This window comes from Arvicanthis niloticus, chromosome 19 (assembly GCF_011762505.2).
Source record: "Arvicanthis niloticus isolate mArvNil1 chromosome 19, mArvNil1.pat.X, whole genome shotgun sequence".
Classification (NCBI taxonomy): domain Eukaryota; kingdom Metazoa; phylum Chordata; class Mammalia; order Rodentia; family Muridae; genus Arvicanthis; species Arvicanthis niloticus.
Genome location: NC_047676.1, coordinates 24972491 through 24992847, shown reverse-complemented (window position 1 = coordinate 24992847; position 20357 = coordinate 24972491). Strand labels below are relative to the sequence as shown.

The window sequence follows — 20357 nt, the reverse complement described above, 5'->3', positions numbered from 1 at the left end:
GTGTAGCCCTGGCTGTCCTGGAACTCACTCTGTAGACCAGGCTGGCCTCGAACTCAGAAATCCACCTGCCTCTGCCTCCCAAGTGCTGAGATTAAAGGCGTGCACCACCACTGCCTGGCTTAGATGCTTATTTTATTAAGTAATTTAAAAAGTTCTAAATTATGAGTAACTATTTAAACCCCTATCCACTTCTTTCCTTATGGGAGAATACCTACATTTTTGGATAAAGATCTCTAGTTTTAAAAATCTTTATTCACAGAGCTTCTGTGAGACTTTAATATTATTCTGAAAATCAGGATTCAGAGGCTGACATGGCTCAGTGGGTGACGTGCCATACTATTTGTTTATGTATTCCCTAATTGCATTTGAAATACAAATGAAAGATGTATTAGCTAAGTATCTTCCTGTTTGGAACGTGCAGATTCATATTTTACTAACTGGACTTTATTCAATAAGTGTGTGTGTGGGGTACCTCAAACACTAGAATTTCTACAAGGAAATGGAATTTTTGTCTCTTTTTATTGATATAAGATTCACTATGTAGCCTAGGCTGGCCTTGAACTCATAGGAAATTCATTCATTAGCTTGGGTTGAGATTACAGGTGTGTACTGCATGCCTAGATAACTGATACACTTTTATCCAATCCAGGTTAAAAAATGATGAATCACATCAGAGTCCACTGGAGTCAAAATAAACCCCTCCAACAATAAAAAATCAAAACAAAAACACAGCTAAAACTCTATGAAGTCCACACACTGACACAAAACTAGTTCTATAGTTCCACCTGAAAGCCTTAAAACTTCCAAACACATCATTTAATTTCATTTTGCACAAAGAATAATTCATTCACAGAAATGTCTATTTACAGAACTCTTAACAGGAAACTTTCAGAACTTAAAAACCATTTTACAATTCTGCGTTTGTAAGAACACAAACCTTTTGGGTATCAGACTGGATGGGTAAATCAGTTGGTTTTGTTTACACAACAAACAAGCTTTCATAGTATTAGATTTTGTAGATCTCCTCAGTGCCAAGAGAATTCACCAGAGGAAAACATGACTAGTGTAAGAACGGAGTATGGTTCCATGTACCACATCACAAGGGTAACAAGTCCTAGAGTACCAGCCACAGTGAGCTAACTGTGATCTTGGCTGCTCGACCCTCCAGGCACACATGCAGGCCAGGGCTGCTGTGCTCAGGTGGGAGTGATGGATATTTTTTGTTTCTTTACACATCATCTTACCCTTTAAAGAAATTAAGCAGTTAGGAAGTAATTACTGAACAAAAGTGAATCAAAGTGCAGAGAAAAGCTGCACTGAGAAACTAACTTCCATGATAAAGACGGTCCTATCCACGGCTGGCGGGGTGGGAACAGGGAGGATAAACAGTGGTGTCTGCAGACGCTCCTTCGGGTCACTAAGGGCAAACTTGGCTCATTAAATATATGAGGCACGATCTCAATGCATGTAGCAGAAAATATTCTCTCCTTTCCAGCAAAACCTTGCACAAGTCTTCCCTTCGTTCTTCACATATTATAAATATTCCGAGTGCTGTCCTCCCGGCTTCAAACACGAAACTGTTCTTCACTCTTCTTAGTTGTCTCTCTGCACTCACCCAAGGACGGACCCACTGTGCTCAGTCACACTGCAAGAAGGCTGGAAGGCAGCTATCCTTGGGTATTTATGTCAGGTCACAAACATGTAATTGTCTTATTTCTTTTCCTTAAAAAGTTGGTTCATCAGAAAAATTTATTGACCTTGATATTTTAAAAAATATTTTTATTTATACATTTACATATGGGTATGTACATGTGCGTGTGTGCATGTGTGCGTGTGTGCGTGTGTGTGTGTGTGTGGTGCTGGGAGGCCACAAGAGAACGCTGCAGTTATGAGGTTGTGAGCTGCCGTACGGGAGCCTCGAGCATTCTCAACTGTTTAATAACTTTCTTGCCGCTTGACTGATTGATCGATTGCCAAGAAAATGACTTAGTGCTTAAATGCCAACCGAGGCCCATAATGACCACCAAGGAAAAAAACTCCCAGAATGCATTTCCAGTTATCAAACACCGTAAGCAGCTGGGTAGTGGTGGCGCACGCCTTTGATCCCAGAGGCAGTTGGATCTTTAAGTTCAAGATCAGTCTACAGGTTGAGTTCCAGGACCTGTCAGGGCTATACAGAGAAACCCCATCTCAGAAAACCAAAACCAACCAATCAAAACCAAAACGAAACTAAACCAAAAACAAAACAAAAACCTCAAAACCTACAATTTTGTTTGATTAGGTTTACTCAAACAAAAGAAGTCTGGAGAACATTTAGCAAAGTGTGGGCACAATTCCAACAGCCTTGGACTGGCTGACTTGCTGCAAACACGGTCATGGACTGACAAGGCTCTTTCTACATGACTTTTGAGAACGTTTCTTTCTCATAAGGCCAGGGTGCCCTGAGAACTGACGGTACAGCGGACACAGCTGGGGCTCTCCCTTGTTTTCTTGAGGCTGTTCCCAGGCCATCATTTGCCTCTCATGTTTCCCGCAGGAGGGCAGGCATTTTGTTTTAATAGTGCCCGACACATGAAAGTGCTAAATAATCATCAGCTGAATGAATAAATAAGTAAATCTCATATAATCTATAGTCCTGTTGGGGAAAGAGAAAAAAACCTCTTACAGAATCAAAGGCAGTGATGGGAAGCAAGGAAGATAGCCAGCCGACGGTCTCCAACTGATACCCTAACTGGGTAACAGTAAAACCAAACAAGAACCCCTGCATCTACCCCAACTGCTGTACTGTTGTGCACTGATACTTGCTTGGAGATTCAAAATATCTGACTGATTCCAACTGAGGGTTAACATAAAAAGTGCACTCTGGAAGCCCACAAACAAAAGCCCTGTCACTGTGCCAAAATGCACAGCAGCCTAGCGCTGTCTCAACTCTGAGGGGACTCTTCTGAGTACACCAGGTGAGTGTCCAGGGTCCCGTAGAGAGAGTGCAGCACATCGAGGACCTTTCCCTGAATCATGTCAACTTGTTCAGGAGGACAGTAATCATCCAGACTTGACCTGGAGTCAAGAGGAAAAAGAGAGAACAGAGTGAGAATAACGTCGTCTGTGCAGAGGAACAGACATTGCGGTGCTGTCAGCGAGGGCCACACTGTAGAGTCATGGCTGAGGGCAGATGCTTACCCTACTTTACAAGAATTGTCCTTTATTCTTTTATTAAAATGTTATTCTATAGAACAGGTACAATTACTAGGGATTGGTATCTGTATTGAGATGGGATGTTGCCAAGCAGACCCCGAGGCCTGATTGTGTAGACCAGGCAGGTCTCAAATGTCCTGTGAGCCTCCTGCCTTTGCCTCTGAGTGCCTGTTACAAGCATGTGCTACCAGGGCTGATGTCAGGTCCTCAGACACGGTGGCAAGCACTTCACCCACAGCCATCTCCTCAGACCACCGTCACCATGCTTTTTAAAGCTCACAATCTCCACATAGGTGAGACAGGGTTTTGTTTCAGGGTAAGAACATTTTTTTCTTAAAGTTTTATCTTTATGTGTTTGTATTGTATATATGAGTGTGCAGCCACGTGTGCCGGTGTCCACAGAGTCTAGGACAGAGCACCGGATACCCTAAAATTGGACTTGTAATTGTGAGCTATCCAATGTTGGGTGCTGGAATAGAACTCAGGTCCTCTCCAAGAGTAGTAAATGTTCTTCAGTGCTCAGCCATCTCTTCTGTGTGTGTGTGAGTGTGTGAGTGTGTGTGTGAGTGTGTGTGTGTGTGAGTGTGTGTGTCGGGTGGGAGTCGGTGGGGTTTAAGACATATAGCTATAGGAGAGGTCTGTTCTCTCAGCTTTCCTAGCATCTAGATGCTACCTGCTTTCCTCACTGACAGCCCTGTTTTCCACCTTCACAGACTGCAGTATGGCATCTTCCAAACTTTATCTCCTCTTTCTGGGAGTCCTGTGACAATACCGACTCCAGTCAAGTAATTTAGGATACTCTAATTTCAAAATCCTTACACTCGTTACACTGCAAAGTCCCTACTGCCACAGAGACACTGCATCCACAGGTTCCAGGGAGCAGGGCATGGACATCTTGATGGGCTGGTGTCCAGGCTACACACTTACCTTGCAATTGTCACAAGAGTAGGCTTTGGTAGACTTTTCAATAGAAAATACATAGACTGAGTAAGATACTCGATTTCTTCTTCTGTGCTGATATGATGAGGAAGTTCGGAATAATCACAGGTTAGCCCAGCCTGGTGAACCTGACAATAAGAGAAATGTAAAATGAGGCAAGCAGCGGGGGATATGGCTCAACGGTAGATGGCATGCTTAGCGGGCACAGCCCTGGGTTCATGGTCCAAACTGACAACAAGACTTCTAAAGAACACTCTAAGACTTCACTGATTTCAGAAGGCTCTAGAGACAATGGGCAGTGAGGAGACACATGGATCCTTGAAGTTCACTGACCCGTGAACCAAGGTGAGCTGATGAGCTTCACATTCAGTCAGAGATCTTATCTCAAAATAAAGGATGTGGGGCAGTGAGACGGCTCAGCAGTGAAATGCTTGCCGCAAAAGGCCAGCATCTAAGTTCAATCTCAAGAACCCTCGTAAACTCAGGAGAGAGCCATCTATAGAGTCTGACAACTATCTCTCTCTCTCTCTCTGTATCTCTCTCTCTCACTGTCTCTCTCTCTCTCACTGTCTCTCTCTCTCTCTCTCACTCTCTCTCTCTCTCACACACACACACACATGCACACACACACACACACACACACACACACACACACAGACACATGGGGTATGCCTCAGGCATACTTACTTCAACACACATTGATTATAAATCAACATTACATTTTCAATCCCTGAGTTCCATGCATCTATCTATCAGTGTTTTTTCCTTATGTTGTATGTACAGGTGTTTTGCCTGCATGTATGTCTGTGCACTGCATGTGTGTAGTGCCCACAGAGGCCAGGGGAGGGTATCAGCTCCTCTGGAACGTGAGTTACAGATGGTTGTAAGCAGTCTTGTGTGTGCTGGAAACTGAACCTGGGTCTGCAACAGCAGCCGGTCGGTCCTGTTAACTGCTGAGTCATCTCTCCAGCCCCAATATCCATTATTCTTAACAAATTCCATTTTCAGAAAAGAGTATGCCTTGGCACAGCAGGCATGAATAGCGGTATCTTTTTTGCTGTTATTTTTTTTTTCCATAAGTGAAGATTAAGTTAGTAAACATCAGCTCAGGTAAAGTGGTACGACAGAGTTCGATAAGCGAAGAAAACATTAAAGCACCCCTCACTGATGAGGCAGGGGCGGCAGCCGCAACGGCAGAGAGGCAGAGAGGCAGAGAGATGCAGAGAGACAGAGAGAGGCAGAGAGGCAGAGAAGCAGGGAGGCAGAGAGAGGCAGAGAGGCAGAGAGAGAGGCAGAGAGAGAGGGAGAGAGAGACAGAGAGGCAGAGAGGCAGAGAGGCAGAGAGGCAGAGAGAGGCAGAGAAGCAGGGAGGCAGAGAGGCAGAGAGGCAGAGAGGCAGAGAGAGGCAGAGAAGCAGGGAGGCAGAGAGAGGCAGAGAGGCAGAGAGAGAGGCAGAGAGAGAGGGAGAGAGAGGCAGAGAGAGAGGCAGAGAGGCAGTGAGAGAGGCAGAGAGGGGCAGAGAGAGAGAGAGAGAGAGAGGCAGAGACAGAGACAGAGAGAAAGAGACAGAGAGGCAGAGAAGCAGAAAGGCAGAGAGGCAGAGAGGCAGAGAGAGGCAGAGAGGCAGAGAGGCAGAGAGAGAGGCAGAGAGAGAGACAGAGAGGCAGAGAGGCAGAGAGAGAGGCAGAGAGAGGCAGAGAGAGAGGCAGAGAGGGGCAGAGAGAGAGAGAGAGAGAGAGACAGAGAGAAAGAGACAGAGAGGCAGAGAGGCAGAGAGGCAGAGAGGCAGAGCGCTTGGAGTCTCCGCTGCGGCGTGGCTTCTTAACAATCTCATAAATGCACTTGAACTTTGAGTTTTGACATAGGGCCTGGCTGTACAGCCCAGAGTAGCTTTGAAGGAAGCATGTAATTGAGGTTAGCCTGAAAACTGCTATTGTACCTCCACTCCCAGTCTGGAGACTATAGTGATGCCCTTCCTGGCTTCAACTGAACCTTTAAATCTTTAACATTCTTAAATTTGGGGTCAAAGAGGAAAATATATGCTTTAAATGAAACGATGTGAACTTAGAAATTCCAATTAGAAACATCTCTGCCTCTCCACGCAGGTTCTGACTGAGACGAGCGAAGAGCTGACATATTTAAAATCTTTGCCTCAGCACTCAGGTGCCGACTGATGAACATTTAAATTCTTGGACCAAACACAGTTTGTTTCTTTCTCTTTTGGTTTTTATGATCAGGTAAGTTTTCAGAGAAAGGAAGAGTCTAAGAAAGAATGAATGGCCAGATGTGTGGTACACACCTTTAGTTCTAGCACTCACCACAGGAATTTTGAGGCCAGCCTGGTCTACATAGCAAGCTCCAGGTTAGCCAGAGCTACCCAGTAAAGCCTTGCCACAAAATGAAAAAAAAAAAAAAAAAAAAAAAATCAACGAGTGGATGAAATGTGAAATTCTAGACTAACTTATGGAGGGTGAGGTCAACTGAACTATCAACAAGCACAGCAACAAACAAACAAACAAACAAGTGATAGCATCTGGGCAGGGTGGTGCATGCCTGAATACTGGAACTGAGAGGTGGTGTTTTCTAGGTCACTGGCTCCATGGGACCCTGTCTCAAATTACAGTAAGAACAAAGACTCAATAGTACCCTTGCTTCTTAGATAAAATAAGGATCTTTTTGCTAGAAAAAATATTTTTAAAATTCTTGTTTCTAAAAAGTATATATTTTATTACTCATTAATTTTTTTTAAAATAATTCAGATAGCAGTAACATAAACAGAATGAGCCAGTTTAACAAAAATTTCACCCAGAAAGTTACCTGTATAAAGCATCAATTTTACAATGACAAAATATTTACCATTTCATAGTCTGGAACTTCCATCCGTTTTTTCAAGCTCTGTACCAGTGGAACTAGTGATTCCATTCTGGAAAAGAGCCACCAGTCATTAAATACAACGCGCTTGAGTAGAATTAGCATCAAGTGGCATCCTAGATTCAACTTCTACCATGGACTGGGGTTAGGAGTTGTGCTGGATAGTTTTATATCAACCTGACACAAGCTAAAGTCATTTGAGAGGAGAGAACTCAATAGAGAAAATGTCTTCATAAGATCAGTCTGTAACAAGCCTGCAGGACATTTTCTTAATTAGTGATTGACAGGGAAGGGCCCAGCCCATTGTGGGTGATGCCATCTCTGGGTTGGTGGTCCTGGGTTCTGGAAGAAATCAGGCTGAGCAAGCTAGGGGAGGCCAATCAGTAAGCAGTATCCCTCCACGGTCTCTGCAGCAGCTCCTGCCTCCAGGCTCCTGGCCTGCTTGAGTTCCTGTCCTGACTTCCTTTGACGTGATGTGGAGGCCTAAGCTCAACAAACCCTTTTCTCCCACTTGCTTTGGTTCTGGTGTCCCCTCACAGCAGTCGTCACCTAAGACATGCTGGTTTCAGCATAGTGGGGATGGCTGGGACACAGGCTGGCTTCAGCATGGTGGGGATGGCTGGGACAGATCTGACCATGCTGTTCTGGAAGGACTTGGAACTCGGGCTAGAAAGGCCACTGAGCTCTCAGTGTGATGCTCTGTTGGCTTGGAAAATAAGAATGTTGAGGACACTGCAGATGGCGAAGGCCTGGTGGGTGAAGCTTCAGAGGGAAGCAAAGACTCTACTGCACATTTGTGTGAGGAGTCTGTGGTGTCTGGTCAGCAGAAGCCGAAGAATCGGCTGTGATGAATAAGAGACCAGGAACACTAAAGTAAAACCTTTGTTTTACTGGGACAACTGAAGCTGGTTAGCTCATTGAGGAATGAGTGGTGACTAAGAAAAGACCAGCATCACTGAGGTGAAATCTGGAAAGTGTTTCCCAAGAGCCAGCACATAGAAACTGTGTTCCAGACATGGCCAAGGTTGTACCTTGTGCTGGCAGCTGAACTTGGTGGTGCTAGAATCACCCAGGTGGTGCTGGTTCTGAAGGTGTTGAAGGGGGTCATGGAGAGCAGCTGAGACTTGGCACTGCATGGCAGGGCTGGAGTCCCTGAAGGGAGCCCAGGAGAGGCTACTAGTGAAAGTACAGCTCAGTTGCAGCAAGGGGACCCCATCAGTTTTGGAGATGCCAGTGCCATGGGATGACCACCAAGAACAGCAGCAGCAGTGGCGTGGAGCCAGCTGGAGCCTAGAAGGCAAACTGTGCAGCTGGGGAAGTGACCCAAGCCCCTTGGAGGAGCCCAGAAGATTGTGAGCGAATCCCAGATTATTGGACATTGAATTATTTGCAGTGTTAGGAGTTTGGTTTTGCTTTGGTCTGATTGTGACCATGCCCAAGTTAGCTTGTAACTCAATATACAGACGATACTCAACTCCCAGTCTTCCTGTCTCTACCTCCAAAGCCTTTGACAGAGAGCACATAACTAATACTCAGTAAAGGCTGGAGGACAGTGGTCAACACTGCGTTGTCTCCGTTCGTTCCTTTTTGAGAAATGATCTTTCACTGACTCTTGTGTTCATCAATTCAGCTGGGCTGGCCGGCCAGTGAGCTACAAGCATACTCTTGTCTCCACCTCCCTAGTCTTACGGAGCCTGGCTTTTTACACAGATGCTTGGGATCTGAACTCAGGTCCTCATGGTGACGTAGCAAATACTCTGAGTAAGTGGTCTCCCTAAGTCTTAACTCTTAATCTTAAAGAGCAATTCATCCAGCAAACTTGGAAAGGTATTTAGAGTGAATAATTCATGATTTGGGAAGAGAAGTTTAGGGGTCTCACCCAGGGTTTGAAGCCCAGCCCCGTACAGTTTCTTCACTGTCGCCGTCACACAAATCAGCAAAAACTGCTTCTAAATCTTCTAACTGATGAGTTCGAGCATCAACAATATCTACCAAATCTTCCTTTAAAAACATTGAAAAACTGAGGTTATGGTTACTCCTCATAAACCATGAGAAATACTATTATGCTAAAAATGCCAGTTCACTTAGCTAAAAATATCTACTAAGGGGGCATTCACCAACACACACACACACACACACACTATCTAGTAAGGGGGCATTCACCAACACACACGCACGCACGCACGCACGCACGCACATATGTATGTGTGAGTATCTATATGCACACACATAATCTGGATAGTTGAGAACATTTAAATAAGCTACAAGATGTCATTAGAGCCTGGCACAGTGGCCCACACTTGCAATCCCAGCACTCAGGAGGGACTGGATGTGAGGGCAGCTAGAAGTACACAGACTCTCTGAAAAGGGAAGTGCGGCAGGATGCAGTGGTGGATAAGGTGCCGGCTTACCTCAGGAAGGTTACTATCTGGCTTTTTAAACTGGTAAAGCTCCTGTAGAATTTTGTACTCATCCTGTAAGACAAAACAAATCTCTCCCAAGGTTAGGCATTTCCAACAATATCTGGGATGCAAGGGGAACATTCTAGATAACACCCAAAGGTTTGTCTGAGAGAATCGTAGACTTGACTTTTGTATTATAAACAGGCATACTGTATACTTTGGGTTTCCAAAGCAGACCTAATTTATCAGGACAAGTTTATCCAGCTGGGCATAATACAGTATGAAAATTAGCTATTAGGCTAACAGGTCATGGGAGTATTTCCAATACCATTACCATTATGTGAACGGATATATCCTATAATCTAAACAGACTTTAGCTGCTTATAGGAGACATACATGTCTTCAATGACAATGACAGAAGACTCCCACGTGTACTGTGGGGCTTCTTTCCTAGAGAGAGAGAGAGAGAGAGAGAGAGAGAGAGAGAGAGAGAGAGAAAGAGAGAGATATACACCTTTGGAGTACAAAGCCATGCTGGCCTGCAGAATGGCAGACACAGACCCTGAGACATCTAGGTTTTGTAAGTAAGTGAAAGCAATAAATAAAACTCCTTCTTTAAGACACAGCGAGTCAGCTCCATATGTAGGTGGCTGCATGTGGCCTCAACTGTTTGATTCAGGACTGGTGCTGGGTAAGAGCTAAAACGCATGAGGTACCATGCTGCAGCACTGTGTTCCGGGCTTTGCTGACTGCAACAATTCTATGAGCTGGGGTTTATTTAAGCCCTTTCTTTGTAGCACAGGAGATTGAACCCATGGCCCTGACCAAGGTAGGCAAGTCCTCTAGTACTGAGGTACACGCTTACCAGGCCGTGAATGACTGCTTATGCTTTAAGTCAGGAAGGCAAGGACCTTCCCCGGATGACACAGTTGCTAAGCAATAGCTGCAAGAAATTGGAATTACCCATTGTCATTTTTTTTTTTTTTGAGACAGGGTTTCATGTATGTAGTTCAGGCTGGACTTGAACCCGTGATCTCCTCTCTACTATATCTCCTTTATCTAAGTGGTGGTGTTACAAGTATATGCCATTATGTCTTGTCCTGTTATCTTTGTTTATATTAAAAATAAAGCCAGGCCAGGGAGATGGGTCAGAGGGTATAGGCAGCTGCCATCAAGCCTGATAATTTTGAAACCGACTATGAAAAGTTATCTTCTGACCTCCACATGTAGCATGTGCTACCCAAAAGAAATACACTTGTGTAATAAGAAATAAAAAAATATAGCTAGTAAATCGTAAAGTATAATGCAGGTTGGATATCTTTATCTGAGATGCTTGGAAGTAGAAATTGCAGAGTCTTCCAGATTCTGGAGTATCTGGGGACTTTGCAGGCGTACTTCATCATGGTTCATAGAAAGTCTGGATTTTGAAGTAGTTTAGATTTTGGAATTTTTGACGAGGGATGATTAACTTGTACATAATTTTAAAAGATTGGAAAATAACAGAAGAATATGTGGCAGTAAACATGGCTTTTGAACCTAAAATAATTATCATCTGGCTGTTTGCAGAACGCTTGCTATCTCTAATCCAGAGACATGCCATGCAATTGTCAAGGTCTATGTTTTCAGACTACCACATTTACCTGAGTGAACATTTCTTTGAAGGGATTTTTGACAGAAAAAAAATCCAAGTCAATATCTAAAACAAACGCATCTCCCGTCTTCAGTATGTCTAGCGTCTCCCCAGCACTGGCTGCACTCTGGCTCGGCTGACTTCCAGAACATGAGCAGGATGGCTCTTGGCAAGCATGGTCACTTCTCGGTGTCACCGCATCCCGTCGACATCCTTCTGAGCAAGAGTCCCCATCAGCCGCAGCAGTGCTCTCTCCACCTCCCAGTGCCAGCTTGGGCTTCTTTGTAGAAGACACAGAGTCACTGTCATCTTGATTGCTACAGAGTTTGTAAGGTTCTACCATAATCACATCTAACTGTAAGGGCTTTTGGTTCTCTAGCTGATCTTCAGGTACAAATAGACCATCACTTAGGAAGTAATAATCTGTACTTGTAACCCTGGACCAAAGAAAAAAATATAGTAAGGAATGAGCATGTAAGCTGACATTATACTGTGATACTGTAGACAAAAGATACATGACAAAAACAAGGGGCTTTAATGCCTGTACTTTCTCTTCAGAAATCAACCTTCTCTATATTCCGAGCCGGCACACCAATGCCTGAAGGAAAGACTCCATGTTTTTTGCAGTGCACCTTGCAGCTTGGTATGGCCGCCACAAAGTTCTGGTCAGTGACTGTGACAGAACAGGTGAATGGCACAGTGTTCTCTCTGAACCTGCTGACCAGCTGTGACCATCAAATGAAAAGTTACTTTGAAGACTCAAGAGATTGGGAAACATGAAGAAAGGATGAATCAGTTGTGGTTATTCATGTCTATAATTTCAGAGCTTAGGAAGCTAAGGCAGGGCTGGTAAGGTATGTAGGAGGCTAGCCTGGGCTACAAAGTGGGACACATACACACACACACACACACACACACACACACACACAAATGAAAGGCAAGACAAAGCAGACAGAGCTAAAAGAACTGGACAGTTGTTACACAGGTTTGATATATGCATGATATGCATGAGCAGGTGCCCATGGATCTCATGGAGCTGGAGCTTCCGGAACATGGGTGCTAAGATCCCAACTCCAGTCCTTTGATAAAGCAGTGAGTGCTCTTACCTGCTGAGTCATTTCTCCAGCCCTGACTTTTTCTTTCTTTTGTAAAGAGACATAGTGTGACCATGGTTTTCATTCTGGCGTCTAACTCCGCCCCTCAAGTGATCTTGCCTCAGCAGTCCAAGACTCTTGGACAATAGGCATACGTAGGTAAGATTTCTGATTCCAGAAATACATACCGACGTATGTTCTTAGCTCTTTGACTATATTATGTTTGGGTGAGGCCTTAGAGCACTAAATGAAATACATTTCTCAGAGGCATACTCTACTACATGAAAATAATACAACTTATCCCACCTGTCCACACTTAAAGTTACTTGAGAAGACAGGGTCTTATATAGCCTAGACTGGCCCTAAACTACTGATTCTTCTGTCTCCACCTCCTGAATGCTGGCATTATGGGCATGTGCCAACATACCTGGTACATGTGCTGGGGATTGGGTCTGGGCCTTCAAGCACACTAACCAAATACCCAACTGAGGCTCCACTGAGGCTCCACCCCAGCCCCTATAGCTATAAATCTAAAAAGACAGTTTTCAAAACAGATCAACGACATTAAAAAAAAAAAAGTGTAAGCTTGTTAAAAACTTAATATTCTAATAAAGACAAAGACTGTAAACCCAACCTAAATGTATGTAGTCCATGTGTGGTTATGTAAGCTAGTGTGTACACACAGAAGCTAGGGGTCAACTAGGGGTCATTCCCCCCAGCATCTTCCACCTTGCTTATGAGTCCTTTGCTGGTCTGGGGCTCCCAAGCAGGCTGCACTGGTGGCCTGTGGGCCACACAGTTCTGCCTGTCTGTCTCCTCAGAACTGGCATCAGACGTAAGTGCCACACGCCTAGCTTTTCACACAGGTTCTGGACTCAAACTCGGGTCCTCACGCTTGTACTGTAAGCACTTTACCAACTTACCTACCTCCACAGCCTTAAAATCTTCTTAGTAAAAGCAAATCTTACCTTTTCTATTTCTGCAAATAAATAAATGCAGATTCATGGCTATGTGCAATTGGCTGTTCATATATGTTTACTTGCTTGGTTAACTAACATCATAAGGTAAGCAAAATACTCCCCAAACTGTTACTATGCATTGAGTTTCCAAAAACATCTATGTTGCTGTGTGCCAGAATGAGACCCTGTCTCAGAAAACCATGGCAGGGGTGTGATGCATGTCTATAATCCCAGCACTTGGGGGTCACATCTCTGGGAGTTCAGGTCTAGCCTGGTCTCCACAGAGAGTTGTAGGCTATGAAAGGCAATGTAAGTGAGAACTTGTCTCAAAGTAAAGAACAAAAACTTCTCACGCACGTATGTATCCCAATCAAGCTGGGCACAGTGGTTCACACCATTAACCCCAGCATTTGGGGGACAAAGGGGCTGTTGTAGTCTGTCAGATAACAGCAGCAACAGAAGTCTAGGAAATGATTTGATTTTATAGGTTCTATTAGGTCCTGTCAATATACTGAACTCTCTCTCTCTCTCTCTCTCTCTCTCTCTCTCTCTCTCTCTCTCTCTCTCTTTGGTTTTTTCGAGACAGGGTTTCTCTGTGCAGCCCTGGCTGTCTTGGAACTCACTCTGTAGACCAGGCTGGCCTTGAACTCAGAAATCCACCTGCTTCTGCCTCCCAAGTGCTGGGATTAAAGGTGTGCGCCACCACTGCCCGGCTTGAACTCACTCTCATATAGACAAATATTATAGACAATACTTGTTACATTTTGAGTTCTAATTACTTTAAAAAATTAAATAGTAAGTATGATTTTTTATAGATCAAGGTAATGCTATTCACATAAAGGACAAAAACACATACCACCAAAGGTAATGCTGTCATAAAAAGGGAAACAAATGGAAATAAAAGGCACAATTTTCATTATCTGTTAGGACCAGAGTTATGTGTATATTCACATAAGGAGTTCCTCTCATCCCAGAAAGTTAGACCTTAACTGCTGCTTCTAAAGAAAACACTGTAGTAGCACAGGATAGAGGGCAGACGCTCTGTAGTAGCACAGAATAGTGGGCAGAGACTCTGTAGTAGCACAGGATAGAGGGCAGAGACTTTAGTAGCACAGGATAGAGGGCAGAGACTCTGTAGTAGCACAGGATAGAGGGCAGAGACTCTGTAGTAGCACAGGATAGAGGGCAGAGACTCTGTAGTAGCACAGGATAGAGGGCAGAGACTCTGTAGTAGCACAGGATAGAGGGCAGAGACTCTGTAGTAGCACAGGATAGAGGGCAGAGACTCTGTAGTAGCACAGGATAGAGGGCAGAGACTCTGTAGTAGCACAGGATAGAGGGCAGAGACTCTGTAGTAGCACAGGATAGAGGGCAGAGACTCTGTAGTAGCACAGGATAGAGGGCAGAGACTCTGTAGTAGCACAGGATAGAGGGCAGAGACTCTGTAGTAGCACAGGATAGAGGGCAGAGACTCTGTAGTAGCACAGGATAGAGGGCAGAGACTCTGTAGTAGCACAGGATAGAGGGCAGAGACTCTGTAGTAGCACAGGATAGAGGGCAGAGACTCTGTAGTAGCACAGGATAGAGGGCAGAGACTCTGTAGTAGCACAGGATAGAGGGCAGAGACTCTGTAGTAGCACAGGATAGAGGGCAGAGACTCTGTAGTAGCACAGGATAGAGGGCAGAGACTCTGTAGTAGCACAGGATAGAGGGCAGAGACTCTGTAGTAGCACAGGATAGAGGGCAGAGACTCTGTAGTAGCACAGGATAGAGGGCAGAGACTCTGTAGTAGCACAGGATAGAGGGCAGAGACTCTGTAGTAGCACAGGATAGAGGGCAGAGACTCTGTAGTAGCACAGGATAGAGGGCAGAGACTCTGTAGTAGCACAGGATAGTAGTACATGATAGGGGAATGATGTTCAGTACTGTACACAAAAAACCTGGTACACATATAGCTCCAATCAGAGGGCACAATAATGTAACTTAGACTAAATACCAAAAATCACATCAGTAAATGTAAAACCTAAGTAAGTCCAGACACTGACCTATTAACAATGAAAACAGAACCAGTGAGTTTTGTTGTTGTTTTTGTTTGTTTGAGACAGGGTTTCATGTAGCCTGGGCTGACCTCGAACTCACTACGAGGCTAAGGATGACCCTGAACTCTAGGTCCTCCTGCCTCTACGTCCAGACAGCTGGGATTATAGATATGTACTCCTAGGGAAACATACGTTTTTTTCTTTTTTTCTTTCAGTGCTGGGATTTGAACGCAGGGCTGTAGGCATGTTAGGAAAATGACCCACTACTGAGCTACACCTAACACAGGGTCTCGCTCTATAGTTCAGGCTGATTCTTAACTTTGAGCATCCTCCTACTCAGCCTCTCAAGGTCTGCAATTACAGATGTGTGCCACTCCCATGCCTGGCTCACTTCTAAGAGTTAAATTCAACACACTGCATCAGAGCAGAAAAAAAATGCACCACTGGTTACACAGTACCACACAGGTGTGGTTACACGGCACCACACAGCTGTGGTTACACAGGTACCACACAGGTGTGGTTACACGGCACCACACAGCTGTGGGTGGTTACACGGCACCACACAGCTGTGGTTACACGGTACCACACAGCTGTGGTGTGGTTACACGGCACCACACAGCTGTGGTTACACGGCACCACACAGCTGTGGTTACACGGTACTACACAGCTGTGGTTACACGGTACTACACAGCTGTGGTTATATACAGTACTACACAGCTGTGGTTACACAGTACCAGACAGCTGTGGTTACACGGTACCACACAGCTGTGGTTACACGGTACTACACAGCTGTGGTTACACGGTACCACACAGCTGTGGTTACACGGTACCACACAGCTGTGGTTATATACAGTATTACACAGCTGTGGTTACACGGTACTACACAGCTGTGGTTATATACAGTATTACACAGCTGTGGTTACACAGTACCACACAGCTGTGGTTACACTGTACTACACAGCTGTGGTTACACTGTACCACACAGGTGTGGTTATACAGTACTACACAGCTGTGGTTACACAGTACCACACAGCTGTGGTTACACTGTACTACACAGCTGTGGTTACACTGTACTACACAGCTGTGGTTACACTGTACCACACAGCTGTGGTTATACAGTACACAGCTGTGGTTATATACAGTACCACACAGCTGTGGTTACACAGTACTACACAGCTGTGGTTACACTGTACTACACAGGTGTGGTTACACAGTACTACACAGCTGTGGTTACACAGTGCTACTTAGCACCCACTTCTTATATTGGTACTACAAAGGCTAGTGGAAGTTAGCCAGCAATGGGTTCCAGGAAATGTTATTTCAAACAATGCACAACAATTTAACTCGTAAAAAATACAAGGACTACATGATGGAGATCAACAGAATGAAAACTCTGTTTCTGATGATTCAAGAACTATTTTTGGAGGGGCTGAGGCTTACCAATATGCTGTAGTAGGAAGTTACTACAGGAACCCAAAGTATAATGAAAAGAATTCAAATCCTTCCATACTCATTGAAAATGAGGAAATTACCTGATGGTTGTGGTAGAAATGTCTTTGCCTACTAAGAAGTGGTGTTTGCCCTCCCTGATTTGCTGGGCCCATGTTGGATGAAGCCAGATTACATGAGAAAAATGGCCAGCGTAAACTGCAGGCATAATCCAATTTTCAATACTCAGTTCGCTAGAAAAAAAGGAAACATTAAAATATTAATGAATGATTTCCCCCAACCTTTTAAGACAGCAGGTTTTAAAGAGTATGGCCCCTTGGGAGGTTCCCGCGACTACTATGTTAAAGGTATTTTCATGGAAATACTATGTTTCATCCGCTGAATGAACATTGTACTGATGGCACACAAGCGTCATGGTGGGTAGGTATCCTAAGAGCGATGCCATGCAAGGTCTTTTGGTAGTCACTGCATGTTTTGTAACTAGCAATCACTCTTGTCCAAAGGTTTTACTGGAGAAGGTTCTTGGTTGTATTAATTCTTGTTCCTAAGTAGATATTTTTATTTAGACCCAGGGCTGAACTGTTGGATTCTGTATTCCAGTTAAGCTTTCAGAAGCTGAGGAGTTTTGGTGGAGGGTCAAAGAATAGTCAGGACATTACTTATCTGAATTAGTATTGAAAATACTACCTCATTTTCCAGTCACTTCTGTAAGAGCATCAATCTCCATCATAATCCTCACTCAAAATGACATATGGCAATGGGCTCACTGAGACAGAGGGACAGCCTAGGTGTCATTTACAAGGGCAAAAATGAAAGAAATTTTAAAAAATTTAAATAAGGGCACAAGATAGCTTTATAAATGTACTTTTTTTTTTTTAAATAAGAAAACTTGTTTATGTAGACATAATTTAATATTTTACAATGAACATCTATAATTTCATTTTTATTTTTAAGTAAACATATACAATGTAACTCATGACCTCTGATTGATTTTGGAGAGTATAAAAGAATGCAGATTCTTGGGCATGGTGGCATATGCCTGCAGTCCCTGTGTGGGGAGAGAAGCAGGAGTTCAAGGCCCACGTTGGCTATGTTGATCCCCAACAACTGGAATGGGGTGGCAGGGTGGGGGTGGGGGGACTGTAGCCTGACTGTGGAATCTGTTCCCCAACAGAGATGCTTTGTCTGGCCTCAGTGGGAGAGTGTCTTAGTCAGGGTTTCTATTCCTGCACAAACATCACCACCAAGAAGCAAGTTGGGGAGGAAAGGGTTTATTCAGCTTACACTTCCACATTGCTATTCATCATCAAAGGAAGTGAGGACTGGCGCTCAAGCAGGTCAGGAAGCAGGAGCTGATGCAGAGGCCATGGAGGGATGTTATTTACTGGCATGCTTCCCCTGGCTTGCTCAGCTTGCTTTCTTATAGAACTCAAGACTACCAGCCCAGGGATGGCACCACCCACAATGGGCCCTCCCACCCTTGATCACTAACTGAGAAAATGCCTTACAGCTGGATCTCATGGAGGCATTTCCTCAAAGGAGGCTCTTATTTCTGTGATAACTCTTGAGATGCCAAAGCTTTTAAATTCAGACTCCATTTTAGAGAACCCGATGTAAGTTTGAACTCAGGTAAACTAACAGGATGGTACCTAGCATAGTTTCCAAGTTGCCCCCTATAATATCTGAGCCTAGTCCCAGTCCCTGGGCTAATCCCCAATAAGATCAGAGTTTCTAGGTTACACCCTCAATAAGACCACTATCTCCAGATTATCCCCCTTAACAAACCTGCACCTCCCAGGCTACGAGCCAACCCCTTGCCTAATGAGCACCAGTGCAGAGAGGAGCAGAAGTTTATGACTTTCAGCACCAGCCAACTGTGTTAAAGGCCACAGTAGCGTGCACGCGTACTCCCTGCTTTACTATGAAGCCTTGCCCAATTGACATTCGGGGCTCCCCGCCCCCCAACACCAAAACCGTCCGGGGTAATGATGGTGCATTGGGGGAGCCTGAGATAGCTCAAAATAAAATGAAGACCCTGCTGTGAGTTGCATCAGATGGGCTCCTGTGTGTGTTTTTGGGGATCACTAACATTTCCCTGGCACAACAACTCCATCTTGTGTCAAGCTGACACACAAAACCAGCCAGTACACTAAGTTATTAGTTATCAAGGGCAGGAATGTGTGGATGTTTGAATAAGAGTGGACCCCTAGACTCACATATATGAAAGCCTAGGGAGATGCTATTAATCCAATCAAGATAATTCCCCACAGACAAGCCCTGTAGCCCACTTCTCAGATAATTCTACATTCTGTCAAGAATTTTGACAACACTTAACCATAAAGAGGCTTCAATGTAGCCCTGGCTCTCCTCAAACTGTAATTCTCCTGCCTCAGCATTCGAAAGGTTGGGTTCACGGGTATCAGCCACTGTACCTGATCCCTATTTTGGTCTTTTAGTTAGTTAAAAAAAAAATGTTCTAAATAAAATTTTAAAAGGCAAGCAAGCAAACAAATAAAAATCCCAAACATGAGTGTAGCAAACCTATTGTTTATCATCTGCTATACGCTGTATTCAAATACATAAAATATGATAGAAAATCATGTTACCCAAAGAGTGCTTCTTTATCAAACACAGTGTCTGCTGGCATATTCACAGGAATAAGGAGGTCTGGGTGGGAGTCAAAATGTAAAAAACGTATATTTCTGTCAGGAAGATGCTTCGAACCTATGGCCCGGTATATGAAAGGCAGAACCTGTAATAGAGACACACACACACATTGAGAACTGCACCCTGTCAAGTGTAGACAAAACAACGAAAGGAAAAACTGCACCAACTTGAAGTGCATCAAGTTGTTAAAAGTGGGAAAATAAAAAAAAAAAAAAATTCTTTACCGTAGATGGTTCTGATGATAATCTCCATCTTTATCACCCAACAGCCCAGAACCACTCAATCTACCATTAAACTGTGTTTTAGGGCATTTTCTGTCCCTTTCGGATGGTGGAGCTGGCCTAGCTGTCTTTTTCTTCTTACACGCTATACATCCAAGTTTACTACCAAGTTTAAAAGCACAGACTAATCTAAAGTTGGGCTTATCTCAGAGATCGACTTTCTTTCCTCCTTTAACTTTCTCCATCAATAAATAACCATCTCCTACTTTTTCCTGGAGGAAGCGGTTGAACCTAAGGTCTGTGGCAAGCACTGTACCGCTGAGCTTCACTCTTGATCCCGTTTGTTTTATATCCAGAGACCCTCCACGGGTCCCAGAAACAAATCTCCTAGACTTTCTTGGTCGTCTTCCAGAAGTCTACTTAAGGTACCCACTTTACTACAGCACCGTCATATAAAAACGTTAATAAACGCTGAAGGCTTACGGCTTCAGCAACAGCTCTATAACACGATCTACGATTACTGTCCCCATTTCACAGCCGAGGGATCAGGTCGTAGCTAACCCTCACGTTAAACGGCAGGATGACGACGTCGGCAGGGGGACAGGCTGCAGCCAGCGTTAGGTGCTGGTCAAGTCTCTGCAGGCTGCCGGGGTTCGAATCCCTCCTGCCAGGGCTCGGTGGCTTGGGTCGCCCGCTCACCTCTTGGTGATCCTCCACCACCCACACCGGGAGCTTAGGATAGCGCCTGAGGCGCGCGCCATCGCCTCTGGTGTCACTCATGTCCCCGCGAGACTCCGGCCGCGGTGACTCCGAGACACCTGGGAGAGGAGCCCGGCCCCTCCAAGCCGCACGCCCCACGGCGGAAACGCGCGCTCACCCGGTTGCGCTTCC

At 44.6% G+C, this 20357-nt stretch overlaps 1 protein-coding gene across 2 annotated transcripts; it reads right to left on the bottom strand.

Moving 5' to 3' along the window:
• Nucleotides 1-794: 794 nt before the first annotated feature.
• On the bottom strand, nucleotides 795-20331 carry C19H5orf22 (chromosome 19 C5orf22 homolog). 2 transcript variants are annotated; one of them, XM_076916409.1, is made up of 10 exons: nucleotides 20166-20313; nucleotides 19185-19330; nucleotides 17266-17362; nucleotides 16662-16811; nucleotides 11048-11474; nucleotides 9417-9479; nucleotides 8885-9006; nucleotides 6991-7057; nucleotides 4123-4262; nucleotides 795-3057 (listed from the first exon to the last, which is right to left on the bottom strand). In XM_076916409.1, the coding sequence occupies exons 3-10, from the start codon at nucleotides 17268-17270 to the stop codon at nucleotides 2925-2927; spliced, it is 1107 nt and encodes a 368-aa protein (XP_076772524.1). In that variant the 5' UTR covers nucleotides 17271-17362; nucleotides 19185-19330; nucleotides 20166-20313; the 3' UTR covers nucleotides 795-2924. The 2 variants fall into 2 exon arrangements, with proteins under 2 accessions (XP_076772524.1, XP_034379491.1); XM_034523600.2 differs by lacking the exon at nucleotides 17266-17362 and having other exon boundaries at nucleotides 20166-20331.
• Nucleotides 20332-20357: the final 26 nt, after the last annotated feature.